The sequence below is a fragment of the Catharus ustulatus genome, chromosome 2 (genome assembly GCF_009819885.2).
Source record: "Catharus ustulatus isolate bCatUst1 chromosome 2, bCatUst1.pri.v2, whole genome shotgun sequence".
NCBI lineage: Eukaryota > Metazoa > Chordata > Aves > Passeriformes > Turdidae > Catharus > Catharus ustulatus.
This window is the reverse complement of record NC_046222.1, coordinates 53,030,705-53,045,838: the sequence shown is the minus strand read 5'-3', so window position 1 is coordinate 53,045,838 and position 15,134 is coordinate 53,030,705. Positions and strand designations below refer to the sequence as shown.

The following is a 15,134-nucleotide window of genomic DNA, read 5'->3' as shown; positions in this document are numbered from 1 at the left end:
TGAGCAGGCGGCTCCCATTCATCTTCCTTTTTTTCCTTGGTTTTGAAGGCAAACAATTCACCTCAGCTTTGAATCTTGAGTGTAAATTTGACTTTCCTTAGCCTTTAAAGTATTTTAATCTAGTCCTTTCCAAGTGCCAGATATAGCCAGAATTACACTAATGGGTTACAATTCATTAAGCTTTATGACTTGGTGACTGACACTGTTTATGTCACAGAGATTTTCATTTATGTATGTTCTGTTTGTCTTGATTCCCAAACCTCAAATTTACTAGCTAAGACTGGCTGCCAAAGTTGATATAGGAGCAGTATTTAAAATACATTCGTCAGCCAAAATAAATTTGTGATACAAAGTGTTTCTCTGGGGATTTCATAGAGAAAGGTTATCAAAAAGCTTTTTTTTCAGGAGTTGTGCAATTACCCAGCTCATGTATATGTACATAAATGTATAGTGTACCAAACAAGTCCTGAGGACTAATCTATCATACAGAAATAAAGTTGAATTCAACCAAATGTATCATTTTCTGAAACTACAGGTTGTTCCAGTGCCCAGAAAAAATAAGTTAAAATAAAACAGAGACTCACACTTCACTAAAGGTTATTTGGTTTCATGTATCTAGCTTTAGGTGTCTGCAGCTTTACTTTCAAGGGTACTGCAATCCAGGACTTTCCAAGGACTTATAGACGTGAAACTATGCTACCAACTGACATCTACAACTATCCCATCTCACCAGGCATAAAGTAATTTGCCTGAGGTCATGCAGGGTTTGGCAAATAAACCCCAGAATTTACCTGGTTCACATTCTCTCAGTCTCTGTGTATTTTTATCACCTTTTCCAGGAGTGCAGCACAGAGCAGTGCTCTGGAAGAAGGAGATTAAATACCCTTGAGCAATAGGCATGTGCAGAAAAAATTGCCACAGGCCTTGAAAATCAGTTGAGAAGGCATTTTATGGGATGAGTCAAAATAACAAGGATATAGACACTGTCTGGAAATCTGAAAGTGGAGAGGAAAAAAAATTTTTATGTGTGACCACATTTAGAAACCTTGACCAGTGATAATTCTTCTGAGAGTCAAAACTAAATCATCCGGAAAAAGGGATTTCAGTGGACATGATGAAATACATCTGAGATGCCATCAGTCCTTGAATATTTGAGCTTATGTAAAATTTTTATAATATTCAAGCATGATTTGGCGTAAAGATCCATGTTTATCTATATAGCAACATTTTGGTTTATAAATGTCAAGGAAAGCCATACACTCCAAGATGAAGAACTGGTTTTACTTTTCAAAAATTTAACAAGTTGGTGCATTTTCTTTTTCTAGTTAGCCCTTCAGAGGGCTGGTCTCACACAATTTTTTTGGGTCTCCTTTCCTTTTCACTGCAAATGTTAGAGCTCCACCTGCCCCTAATGCACACATCCTTTCTGTTCCCTGCTCTCTGTCACCACTCAGATCCATAAAGTCCAGGTGTGCCATTCACCCCTGCCCAAGGACACTGCCAGGTCTCCTTCCAGCGAGGTCTCATGTCAGCCACATCACCCTTCCCCAAATTGTGCAGCCAAGGCTCCAGCTGGGCACAGGGTTCTCACTCTGCAGCACTTTGGACCAGACAGTGACTAGGTCCTTTGAGCCTTAAAGTCTATGGGCAAATACAGTGATACCTACAGGGAGAAGACAATTGAAGACAGGAATTTCATGTGCCTTTGAGTACCCAAAGGTGCTGCTGTGGTGCCAGGATAAGCCAGGCTGATGCAGGCTCAAGTCTGAGCAGAATGACCAGGAGGCTGTATAGTCCTTTTGGTACTCATGAATGAAGACAGGCACTCAGGGTACTGAGATGGAGACTCAGTCATAGCAGAAAGAAAAACAGCCTCATTTCCTGGGAAAAGTATGTTAAAGGGAGTCACACAGGCTAGGGAGAATTTTTCTTCCTGTTCTGAAGAGAAATTATACAGCTACAGTGTTCACAGGTGTTGGGCACAAGGGAATTAATTAAAGGCAAAATAACAACTGTGTATTGATCTTTAACAACCTGTAAAACTCCTCCTTTTTCTTGGTTTGTGTAGCACTGAGTTCTGCCTCCAGCTGTAAAGCTCTTCAGCTTTGAGTGTGTTCACCAAGTGTTGATAATTCTTCCTTCATGGCGACACTTGGACAAAATCACCTAACTGCATTCAGCGTTTACTTACAGAGACCTTAACCTCAGGTAGGGGATGGGTTATTCAAAACACAGGAGGCAGATTTATAAAGGTGCCAAGGGCCCAAGGTGGCTGAGTATTGGCAAGCAGGAAAACACCACACTTTGTTTTTTCAGAGAATTCCTTGCTGCAGGCACCGGTGGGAGCACTGACACACAATAGACCTGGGGTGCTCCTCTGCATTGACACTGCCAGCCAATTTCACATCTGTCCTCTCTGTGGGAGCAAAACAGTAAAATTTGCTCATATGTGAGGGCATAGACTGGCAAAAATGGAAAGCAGGAGAATAAATCTGAGGTGGTCTGGGCATTTTCTACTTCACAGGCAGCTTTGTTTTAAATAAGTTGGCTGTGTCCATGTCAAGGACACACCAGACTAGTTGGGCTGGGTGGGTGACTGAAGTCCCCTCAGCCTCCCCTCTAAATCTGTTTGAATGGTAGGTTCACTAGCAAACAAGCTAGGGACTGGGGGGAGAAAAGAGACCAAAAGAAAGGAAGAAATAAAAAAGAGCGGGGAAGTAAAATTTAAGACTGCGTGAAGCTTCTTACAGGCCTTGGCATTTGTTACACAATACTGGTTCTGAGAGCTGAGTGTAAGAAAGTTTAAAGTGTTTCAGGAGGAACAGACAGACTTGCAATTATCCCTGCAGCACTGATGAAATGTGTGGAGCTTTGCAGCATGCCTTTGAAGAAGCCCCAGCAGGTTAATCTGCCTCTGTTGGTTTTAGAGCATTTCCCTTTCCCTGTCTGACAGGGCTGATCCACAACCCTTAACAAATAACTAGAGAAAGAAAAGATTGTTATGTTTTTCAATCTGTGAGTAAATCTCCTTTTTTTATCTCCTTTATTCATAAATAAAATTGAGCTGCTTGCCCAGCAAAGATGATCATGTTTGTTATTCAATAGCTTATTGTTGAAAATTCCTGTTTCCTGCTGCTAGGAAAAACAAACTCTCATCATTTTCTATTCAATCTCTTCCAGCAAGTAAGGCTTTACCCTGGTAGAAGTTTGTTTGTAATCAGACCAGAGTCTTAGATGAGCTGTGGCACACAGATATCAGAGGGGTGTGGGCACCAGGGCCCCAAGGTGTCAGTGGCCATTGGTGACCTCAGAGGCAGTTCTGCTCCCACAGAAGCCAACAACATGAGCTAATGTCTTGTGAAATGGTAAGGGATTTGGGAATAATGGCATTATTTTGCCCAGGGAGCTGTACATGCCTGTGAGAACATAGCTTTTAGCAGTATGCAGGTTACACATGCAAGTCTTACACTAGCTTTGAACCAGTTTTGGAAATAATTAGAAGTTCACAAAGTTATTTGAAGCTACTTGTCTCCTCCTTTATACATTTTTAATTATATTTGGTAATTTCAGATGGAAGAGAGCTCTTATATAACATTTAGATGTGCACTTCTTGAATAATTAATTGCACCCTGAATGGGATGATTTGGTCAACTCAAACGTGATTTGCTATTTGTCTAATGTGGAATATTTCCATCTGTACAATAGTCGTTGCATGAGATAAATTAGAAAGATTGCATTTTAACATAAAGTCTAAAAATGCAGAATAAAGAAAATCTTGCTACATTCCTCACAGTGCCTGAGAGGTAAAAGCCCAGTATTCCCTAATGTACATCACATGTATTTTTTATTTCTGGCTCACCACTACTGTGAGTGGGCATAAATGGCCCTCTACTGCAGAGAGGTGCTCTGCATCCACAGTGACACAAACAGAACTTTGCTGAACATTTCTCAGCAAAAAGATAAGAAACTGCAGCCTTGTCACCTGTATAGGGATGGTTTACCTTTCTTGATCTCAACAGAGCCCACAGCCACTCAGGCAGTACTGAGGAAGACCTGAGATCTGTGGACTGCTCCTCTGTGTACATACTCCACCTAAAATGAAACATCTTCAACAGCAGCCTGGCCACCACTGCTGCTCCACAAGTCCAGTGGCTCCAGGGAGTATGGAGTGTTTCTGCTTAAAACCTAGAGATGGCAACTCCAGCTCCCTCTCAACACAGGTGAAAAGGGAACTTCAGAAAGGATTTGGCCAACCAAGGCATGAGGAGCACTTGAGAAAATTACACAGGACAGTATAAATCATTACCTGTCTGCTCCTCTGTATTGTACCATTATTTCCCAGCCCAGATATAATGAAATGTAAACATAGGATTTTAATGGTGGTGCCTGTGTAAAATTAGCTCCTTGGAGCTATTAACACTGAGGTTTGACAAAATCATGGGTTTCTGAAAGAGGTCTTAGAAATGTACATATATATTTTGGAACACGTACCTATAAATTCCCTTTAGGCATACACTCCAAAGAGATTGGTGCTGATTTTATTTTTTCATTTGTGGGTGGGGGAAGAATATATCACAGTTATCTGGAAATCTACAATAATAACTATATTTTCACTAATCAGAAGGACCTAATGGGGGAAGAAAAACATTTTAGAGGCCCAGGGATATTACAGAAAACAGTATTTGTATCTTACCAATTTAAACAGTTTGTATTTCCAAGTTACCACCCATAGGTCAGATCCTCAAGAGCTGACTAAAAGTAGTTCTATTGCTCTGCAATCCGTGGTGAGGCTGCTGTGCAGCAAATTGTCTGCTCCTGAAGATACAAACCTGCTTTGAAGATACAAACTGGCTCTTCAGTCCTAATGGGGCATCTCTGGAGAATGTATTAATTTTTTCTCACCATGGAAGCAATTCCATGTGAACCTTTAGGGAAATAGATGCCTTCACCAATCCCTCAAATGTTTTAAACCCTCCAGTCAGCCTCAGCAGCAAACACTTCTCCTCCATTCTTTCCACTGGGGAGAAACTCTGGCAGGATAAACCTCAATTTGACCCCCAAAATACTGACACAGCAAAGTATGCACTTTTAAGAGCAGGTTGCATTTGTGCTGGCAAGATGAGGGCACTTCCACATTGGAGGGTCAGGGAAGGCACAAAACAAGTGGGTTCTGGAGGAAATCTCTTCCCCAGCACCTTCAGTTGAAGCAGTACAATCCCTAGGGAGGGTGCAGTAACACCTTGTGCTGGATACTGGTAATGAACCCTGCAAAGGGGCAAAGGGTTAATGGAAAACTGACTCTCCTTCACATGCAAACGATTTAAAACCTGCAGATTACAGTAACTGCCCATTGATTTTTAGTGGAATGAGGGCAGCAGGAATGCAGTGTATGTCACATAACTCATGGCTGGTACTGGGGGGTTGATGTGCAGAACTGAAGAGCTCGGCACAGTGATGGGGTGGCTGGAGGTAAAACCAAGCAGGGAAGGGAGGCAACAGGAGAGAAGGTCTGAGCAGTGATGTAAGTGATGCAGACAGATTGGGCAACTTCCTACAGGGCCATGATCCGTGGATAACACGGCTGGCAGAAAGGTGCCACGAGCAGGGTGTGGGGGCACTGAGGAGCTCACGCTTTTCTCCAGCTCTCAGCACTGCTGGCATCACTCCTGCAGGGAAGAGAAATGGGGTTCTGAGTGGGGAGCTTGCTTTGCACAGCTGTGTGGGTGGGATGAACCTTGGGGTGCAGGGAATCACAGAGGTTTTGTGCTGCTGCTGACCGGAATTTTAAAAAGCAGTAGCATTTTGTATAAACATTACATTTAAATCTCTTTGACATTTTCCCCTTGGTGCTAATTATTCCCAGCAGCTTCTCAACATGCAGCAAACGCCTGGCACCGTGACAGTTATTAAAAACCTGTAAACAGGCTCTGGTGGAAAATGCCTGGAGTCACCTTGCCATGTTAAAAAGAAACTGTCAAATAAACAAAACCAAATTGAATTGAGCCCCACTTAGGCAGCTTCAGAAACTTCTCAGAGGAGAGGCTCAGGTAGGATCTTATCAGTAATTACATGATGGGAAGGTATAGATTAGATTGAACTGAAGTCTTCCAAGTGGAGCCCAATGACAGGAAAAGAGGCAGTGGGAACAAATTGAAATACAGGGAATTCCAATTGAACATAAGAAAATGGTTCTCTACTGTGAGGAGGTTGCCTAGAGTAGTGGTGGGTCTGCACCCTTTGCACTACTCAAAAGCCACCTGGACATGGTCCTGAGCAGTCAGCTGTAGGCGTCCCTGCTTGAGCAGGGGGACTGGACCAGGAGACCTCCAGAGGAGCCTGGGCTGTTCTACAATTCTGAGTTTTGTGTGCAAATGTGCTGTTCCTGGTGAGAAACAGCTCTGGGAGGCACTGCCTGAGGGATCTGCTCACCCTGAAGAAGCACTGACTCCAGACCTCTCAGGGACTGAGTGTGATGAATGCTGATGGGAGCCAAATACACACCTGTAGTAGGTATTTCAGCCTGGCAAGAGCTGGGCTCCATCTTCCTTTTCCCAAGCCAGGAACAATGGTATGGCTCAGTTTAAGGCCCAGTGTTAAGCAGATTTTGCAGGATGCACAGAGCACAAGAGAAAATTGTAGACAAGAAAGAAACTTCCCTGCTTGGAGCTTCAGCTTTCAAGCACCAAATTCCCAAGAGCAGGGTTTGGTGGCAGGACAATTATGAGCTTCTAAAGCAAGGATTATTTATGTGTTAATCATATCACTTAACTGAACAAGGGGCAAGCCATGGTGGAGGTAAGCCAGCTCTTATGAAGCAAAATCATATCTTTTTCAGACATTCAAACTGCACTTGACAGAGTTTCTCACAAGAATACAATAACCTAGTAATTATAGCATGATTATCCATATTTCATTTTGTTAAAAACGTATTTCACTGTTTATTAAGTGTAAAGTAATTCCAGAACTTGCATTTGTAGGATCAGATGTTTTAGTTAACATAAAATTCATCAACAGGAAAAATTCTAGCCTGAAGAGACAGCAACAGAAGGAGGAACAACCAATTAGTAGCTTGGTTTGTCAGCACATGAGATAGGCTGAGAACTTTTCAGCAGAGCTTCATGACTGGACAGAATGAGGCCATGGGACCACAGCATAGGCTGCATCAAAGCACAGCTCCCACTCTGCTCTGTGTAAAGGGCTCCCTCAAGGAGCTTGCCAACAACCTTAGCAACATAAGAGGTCTCTGGCAAAAAATGCTGGTGAATTAGACAACATCACCCACCAGCACTTGTGACTGTCTGTCCTTAGAGCTACCAAAGCCTCTGGAGCTGCAGGTGAGCTTGACCTGCTCCAGGCTATGACTTCATATTTGTGTTTACTGAGGGTTATACCCCACATCATTTCTGCTGCCAGCTAGCCACCTACTTTGAAGGAGGACCACTAAGAGCTTCCTTAAGACAACTGAGGAACTCACAGGTCTTCAGTCCTACAATTTCCCTCCTTCCTAAGGGATATGTGCTGTATTTCTTGCTATTCTCACAGGCTTTTGGGGAGCAGATACCTGACAGTGTCACACAGCACCCCTGTGAAGATGGGGTGCAGTGCCTGTAGAACTAGGGCAACATAAGATCTTCTGCTATGAGGCCCTTGATGGGGTACATTATAAACTGTCTGATTAGACCTTCTTCTGGAGGATGTCCCAGGTAGAAATACATAAATGAGAAGTGGGCACAAATCAGTTGATGATGCATAATAATCTTCCCAGCAGATAATTTTCTTTATTGGCTTCTTATTAATTAACAAGCTGCTTACACTATTTTTTTTTTTTTTGTAAGTTGAGTCTGTAAAATATTAACAGCTTAGTGCTTTCAACTTTTTTGGAATTGTTTTGTTTAGCAGTCAGGCTCTAAAGCCTTCAGACTTACAAAAGCATTGCTTTAAAATTTTATTTCTCACAGGAATAGCTTAGCTTTTTTTTTTTTTGGCTTATAAAAGCAGCATGCCTATAGATTTTTCCATAAAGAGTGTTTCATTAAACTCCATTGGTGTAATTTCCTATCACTCCTCTCCATAGCCTGTTTTCCAAACCAGTTCTTCCTTTGACAGTGAGCCCTTTAGGCCTCTGTATGCATTTGCATAATGCCTACTTACCTTCTCATCTTTAAATAAATTATTTCTACTGTGTCTTTTCCCCTTGTGCTCAGAACTAACCAGCACACACACATTCCACCAAAGCTGCTTCATTCTTGCCATGCAAATGCAGGTCCTAGCAGAAGAAATCTCATTAACTGATTTCAGTGGAAGTACTTCTGCTTCTTAGCTGACAAGGGCACAAAAAACAAGTAAAGCAAATCTGCAAAAGCAGGTAGATATAAACATATTCTTCACCTCTCTCTACTTCCTCTGGTCCCACAGGTTTCTTTTTGTGAACCACAGGCTGAGATCTGAAAAGAATGAGTTCTTTTCTTCTCAGGACAGAATTTAAATCAAGCAGTTACACAATGGCTACCACTATGAGGCTGTGTATTTAAAAAGCTATTCTTTATACCTGAACAGTGGGTGTCACAAACTGAAACAGCTACCTACAGATCAATACTGAATCTATTTCTTTGCTGAATGGAACAACTACTTAAAGATAGAACCCTCAGTGTGACTGGGAAGGTGAGTTTGTTCTATACTGACACAGTAGATGCGTGTACAGGGTAGTTCAGAGGGTGAAGCCACCATGCTGGTGAGAGCTGGGACCTCAGAGCCAGAGCTACACCAGGCAGCACTAACAGAGCAGAGTCAAGTGCTCTTAGATTCCTCAGCCAATGTATGATGAGGTGACATCCTCAGGGAGTATTTTGCTCAGAATTCTAAATTTCTCCTTTAGTTTCATATCAACAACAAGAAGAAGAAATTGCACTGAAGCAAACTCAAATATATTTATTATCATGGTGTCCAATGCACAAAGGCATTCAGAGTTTCACAGTGCTGCAAAAAGCAAATCTCTTACTACTTCTCCGTGTTTCTTGGTAATGCACTGGCACTGTTGGCTTTGGAGGTGCTCATGGTAAATAATCATGGCAGTCTTGCATACTGTTGATCTCACCTTCCAGGAATCTCATTGAATGGTGTCTCAGGCCTCTGGCTGAGACATTCTAGTTCCAGCCATGATAATAAAAGCCACAAGAAATTAAAGAATTGAAAATAAGGTAATTTGGACTCCTCCCTCCAGTCAGCAGCCATCAGAGCTGGTGTCAGGGCAAAGTGTTCCTGCACAAAAAGAAAGTTACTCAGCTTGCAAGCTGCCTCAAGACTCTTGCCCATTTTTCTAATCACAAAGGAAGAGGCAAAGGTCAGATCCTTTTGGGTCTCTCCACGCCTGGGACATCTGGAGATGTAGGGAAATAAAAAGAGATTCACAGCCCTCATTCTCGCTTATAATCAAATGTGGGCCTCAAATTCTTCATCACTCTTTGTTTACATATCTGCTCTATTGGAGCCACAAGGGTTTTTTGGCTCCTGACAGATGAACCAACCAACCAACCAACCAACCAACCAACCAACCAACCAACCAAATTATAAAAATAATGTTGCGAAAGAAAGATCTTTCTACACTGAAAATTTTTATGCTATAAACATTAAAAACAAATAGTCAGTAACACTTCCCACATTTTCTTTTTCATGCCATAATCCTGCAATGTTTCAGAAAAGGAAACTTCAAGCAGTCAGTCAACTTTGCAGCCCTGTTTTAATCTGCCTGTTAACAAATGAGTTCTGAATGCCTCTTCTATTGATTTGCTTTAACATTACACCTTTTATAATCCACTTGATTTTCATTAGAAACATTAGTACTGTTCAGGCTCATTAACACACAGTTTTGTCCTTAGGTTTCAGCTAGTAGCAGTCATCCTGAGTCTTCTAAAACTGAAGTTCACATAGAAGGTCCTGTTTATAGAAACTCTTTGTGATCCATTTCTTGAAAAAATCTTATTTAGGTGGTGGACTAAAAGGTCATTTGTGTCATGCTGCTGCAGTATCTCAAAAGTTAGAGTTTTGGGGGCAAAATACTTGAGCAAATTATGGCTTTGTTGCCTTCAAAACTATGGAGACTAAAATCAGAAGTCTGATGCTTACTAATGCCTCCAGAAATCTTGCAGTAAAACCCAGAGCTAACAGCAAGGGAAAAGATGGACTTTAGGACAGCTACCACTACATTTGTCAAACCAGAAATAAAAGTCAAGTAAGCAATCAATCAATGAGTCAATGTACTTCCCACATCTAAATAAGAAGTCTACTGGTACAGCACAGCCTGGACTCGAATTTAATCATCTTTTGTTGATCTAGTCTGCCTCCACAGGGCCCAAGGAGAGATTAAATATCACCAGTTGAAAGTTGGACCTGATTGGACTGAGTTGCAAGACCTTTGGAGAATTAGATAGTAAAATATGTTTTGTGATAGCATCAAGGCTTCCAGTCTCAAGGTGTTCATTAGAACAGCATTTTCCATGGCACAAAACTAGAGGCTGAAAACTGACCTAACATGGAGGTCAGGACAGATCATGAAAAAAACCCCAAAGATTAAGCTGCTTTTTAATAAAATTGACAGTAAATACTATTAAGGTGATAAACTTATTTCACTGGTGCTTAAAGAATCCTGTACTTAGTTTGCAAAGAGGAAGAAGGCACAAAAGGTTAAAGAATACTTTTATTCAGCTTTCACAGTTCTAAACAGTAAACATAATTAACAATTCACCAATGGTATCAGAGAACATAGTTCTGGCATCAGTAAAATGTCTACTGTTTAAGGCACTGGTAGTGGGAAGAAAAAAAGACAACATGGATTGCTCTTTCTTAATCAGAATTTGAATCTATTATGAATATGTGCTTGCTATTTAATGCTTACACAAGCTACATTCACAAACAAATGTTTATTCACGTTCGGTAATTACCGAGACAGGAATCAGTGGTGACTCTAGAGCAAGTATTGCTTTTCTTTGGAGTGGAATCAATTTTTAACCTACTAAAAGAAACCAAAACACGAATTACTTCAGCAGTATGGCTTTAAGACCCTGTATTTTGTTACAATATAGCAAGCCAAGGTAAATAACAGTATACAAGTGCCACATACTGTCATTTAAAAAGAAGCAGTTTTACAACATAAAAATTAGTTTAGAACATACTAAAGCCTGTTTTTTGTACAAAAGTTTTACAAAACTGAACTACTAAAAAAAATTCAAGAACGTTTTAAATATGAATCACGCTTTACATGTTGTATGCATAAAATTACTTATCTTGATGCGATAAATTAGGGATACTACAAAATTTTTAAAGCTGGCATTTATATGCTATTGAAATGCACACATCAGAAATACTGAAATGTTAGTTCTGCAAAAATGCTTAAGAGTCACTTTTATATTTGCCAAATTGATGTCCGGTGACTTCAGTTTCTGAAGGAACCACAGTGACCTCCCGTGGCCACCTAAGAAATCCCTATCCTTAACCTTTTTTTCCATTTTGTACATGACAATCCACACAAATGACAATAAACTTAAAGGTACAACAATGGATTCATGCCTGGTCCAGCTACTCCAGAAAACTACAGTGTTTCTATCTGAAATGAGCATAACGGAGCACAGCCTTCACACAATCTAGCTCCTGGTCACAGAAAAAAATCAAACGTCCTCTATGATTTATCAAGGAACTATTCCAGAACCTTTTAAAGAACTGTTTTCTATAAGTCAGTGAGAGATGATGTATAACAGATGTTCAACACTTATTCAATATTAGACTCCCAAATACATAAATTCAGCTTTTGAGAGAGCAAAGGAAGGGAATGTAAATTGATGCTGTCCAAACCAAGTCCAAAACAGAACACAGGTAAAGTTGTACAAGACTCAGATGTGAGTCAAGTTCATTGGTATACAAAGCCCAAAAACATTCTATAAAGAAACCAAGGAGAGGAAAAGAATCCAAAAGTCATTGAAGTGCCTTTTTTCATTGTTCTGAAGGGATGCAACCAACAGGAACAAAATATTGTCTTCTTATGTCATGAACAGATGAACAACGTGAAAGCAAAACAAAAATCACAGCAGTGACTGTCTCTCAGCTGTAGAATAACAATTAACATTTACATTCTTCTACTGCTTATAAATCCTCTCTGTTATATCCAACTTTTTTTCCATTATGTGACTCTTCTGTGTTTGGTGCCAGCCATGTGAAATACACCTTCACCGGATCAATATTCCAATGCTTGTGAAACGATACTGGAATTTGGTGAGAAAGGTAGTCTTTTGGGTAGTCCATTGGCCTTGCCTAAGATGGAAGAAAAAAATAAATGCACCCAGTATACTGAAATGAGTAAGCCATGAGAAACAAAACATGACAGTAAACAGACAGGATTTTTTAATATGGACAAGGAATTAAAATATTGAATAGTATGTTCTGAGTTTTCCCATTTCTCTAAATATTAAATGTAATCAGAAATGGAATCTTAACAGAGGAGAAGCTGATAATTTAAATATGAAACTCCCCCCACCATTGACAGCTGCTTTGAACTACAGAATAATTTACTAATTCTCAAGTAGCTTATTTTATTCTCAGCTCATATTTAGATATGCCAGTCTTCCCCGTTTTTCAGCTAAATTGACACCTGAAAAACATAAAATCCTATACTGATTTAAATGTTGACTTTTAAAAAAATTGTGCACTGTTTGGGAAAAAATCTCTAGTGTTTCTTGCTCATATCATGGAAGGATTTGGTTTATTTGGCTTAGAAGGAAGAAAATTTCTACAGGCATCAATGCATCATGTTTTCCACTGTGACACTACAGTTAGCTTGTAAAACACTGTGGAAGACAGAAACAAATCTACTCCAGGTCTTTTCTCCCAAACTCCCATGTAAACCATGTTTTGTAAGCTCTCTTTGCCATGTGCTAGCCTAGAGCAATTTATGGTACTCATATCATTCTTCAGAATCCACCATAAAAGCAATAATTTCATATTTTATATCTCCACTAATGAGAATAGTATATACTAAATCAATAGAAAAATCAGGCAAGTAGAGCAGGTAGATTTATTTAAAATTTTTACAGTCAGTTCTCCATTACCTGAAGAAAAAAGTATTGTGTTGTAGATTTTTTTTCTTAAGAGGACATACAACAACTATTCAAAACATATTGCTCCTTGTTCTATTTTGTTTTGAAAATCCTCACCTCTGCCTGCATTTCTTATAAAATGTAGTTATAGGTTAGCTAAAATATCATACAAAGCAGCAAAGTATTTTAGTAATCCATGGTATGAGAATGTTCTTATTTCATCAGTTATATTCTGCTGAGAATCAAGGTAAAAAGCAGCAGCAGCAACATCTTGGTTAGTATTATTACATATTGATCTAATTTGAATATTTATGACTGTTTTATGTGTATACTTAAAAAGTGAAATACGCTTTCAATACTCAAAAACAGCTCTCTGACCTGATGGAAAAGTGGACTGTGTGTTATAGGGATTCCTAAGCCACTGAAACACATCCCAAGGACCATATCATCGGGTGCATCCATGCTGTAACACCGGCATTTGCTAGCAAGTAGTTTCTGAACAGCTGTTCTGCTGAAAACCATCCTGAATAAAAAAAAAAAAAAGCACATGAAATGTATAAAAACTTCTAAAGACATCAAATAACTGCAATTAATAAATATCGCTAAATTGTTTAAAACTGCAAGACCAAATATAGCCCTGTGATGCAACACATTAGAAATTCAAAATTAAAGAGGTCAGAACTGACAAACAGAGCTAGAGACATTTTCTTAAAGATAATTACTTTTTATACTGAAAATGAATTGCACCAATTATACCCATTGTTGTTATTGCAGCAATAAGTTAGCTACCCACCATTTTTTACTACAGCTGATAATTCCTCCTAAATTTGGTCTGGACTCCAAAGGGGATGTTCTCCTCAATCTTACTCAAATGTAAAGGAGGAGCTGGGGCCTTGAGACCAGCATGCGTCACTAACAGAGGGTGTGAGGTAAATGGCACACATTTGGGGAAAGCATCACTGTTTCCGTTGAAACTGATTTGTGTTGTAATTTAAAACATTTGCACTCAAAACTAATGTAGATCTCAGTAGGAATTTAAATAAATTACCCTCCTCCACCAGTGATATAACTGTATCCTCCTGTTCCCAAGCCGTAGCCGTAACGCTCTCCAAGGAATACTGGTTCATTTGGGTCATAGCAACTGAGCAATTTTCGGAGTCTGAATATACTATAATATGAAAAGCCATTTAAAAAAATCTTGTAAACATTAATTTTGGAGCAGACATTGCTACCTTCAACAGTATTCTAGTAAATAGCAAAAAGATGACAGGTGAAATTCAGAAATTCTACCCAAAAAAAACCCCTCCCCCAGAGATACAAACTGCTAAAGAGAAATTTATGACGGATTGTTTACTATGAGATATGACTGCGCAATTTGGTCAAATGATGAACAAATTAGCTTAGAGTATTTCTTGAAGTACGCAGTTTGTCAGCCAAACTGCATGTCATCTCAGAGAAAACAGGAAATGACACTTTCCAAGCAATGATAAGATCTTTGCAAATTATCTATGAACATGCTCAAATTGAAAAATAAAAAATGTAGATTTGGTTATATGAATATTGCATTATCATCCTCTCACTATTTCTTCTTCTGTCACATGATTTGATGTAAAGTATTGTCTTGATCCACTGTTCATAACCATGTGATCCTGTACTTTCCACACTGTGCCTTTTTTTGCTTATATTGCAGTGTCTGATTTTATTAGAATGGGATCTAATTTTCCAATAGAGGCAAGTTCCAAAACACCATTCTGGGTGGCTCAGACAATGACCTGAGCTTATGGAACCTTTCTTCTGACACGTTTGTCTGAGGAACACATTAGAAAGGTTATAGCAAATGACGAAACCCTATCAGCTCAAACATACCTACACTGAGGAATCACAAAATGTGGCATATTCAGACTATTTGATTACATCACAACACTGATATGCACAGTTTTAACCAAGTTACAATGTTGTTTTTAATATCTGTCAGAAGAATACTGATGGGAAGCAACAAATTTTTTTCTTCAAGTAATATCAAGCCTCATGACTAATAAAATATATCTCTAT

At 39.6% G+C, this 15,134-nt stretch overlaps 1 protein-coding gene across 1 annotated transcript in view; it reads right to left on the bottom strand.

Annotated features, from left to right (window-relative positions):
• Nucleotides 1-10,675: 10,675 nt before the first annotated feature.
• Nucleotides 10,676-15,134, bottom strand: part of LOC116992835 (beta-1,3-glucosyltransferase-like) — a 57,123-nt gene continuing 52,664 nt past the window's right edge. Inside the window, exons 13-15 of the mRNA XM_033052845.1 lie at nt 14,131-14,250; nt 13,461-13,605; nt 10,676-12,300 (exon numbers count right to left, since the gene is read on the bottom strand). Of these exons, the coding sequence (XP_032908736.1) occupies nt 12,133-12,300; nt 13,461-13,605; nt 14,131-14,250 (433 nt within the window). The 3' untranslated portion in view covers nt 10,676-12,132. The remainder of the gene's footprint in view (nt 12,301-13,460; nt 13,606-14,130; nt 14,251-15,134) is intronic.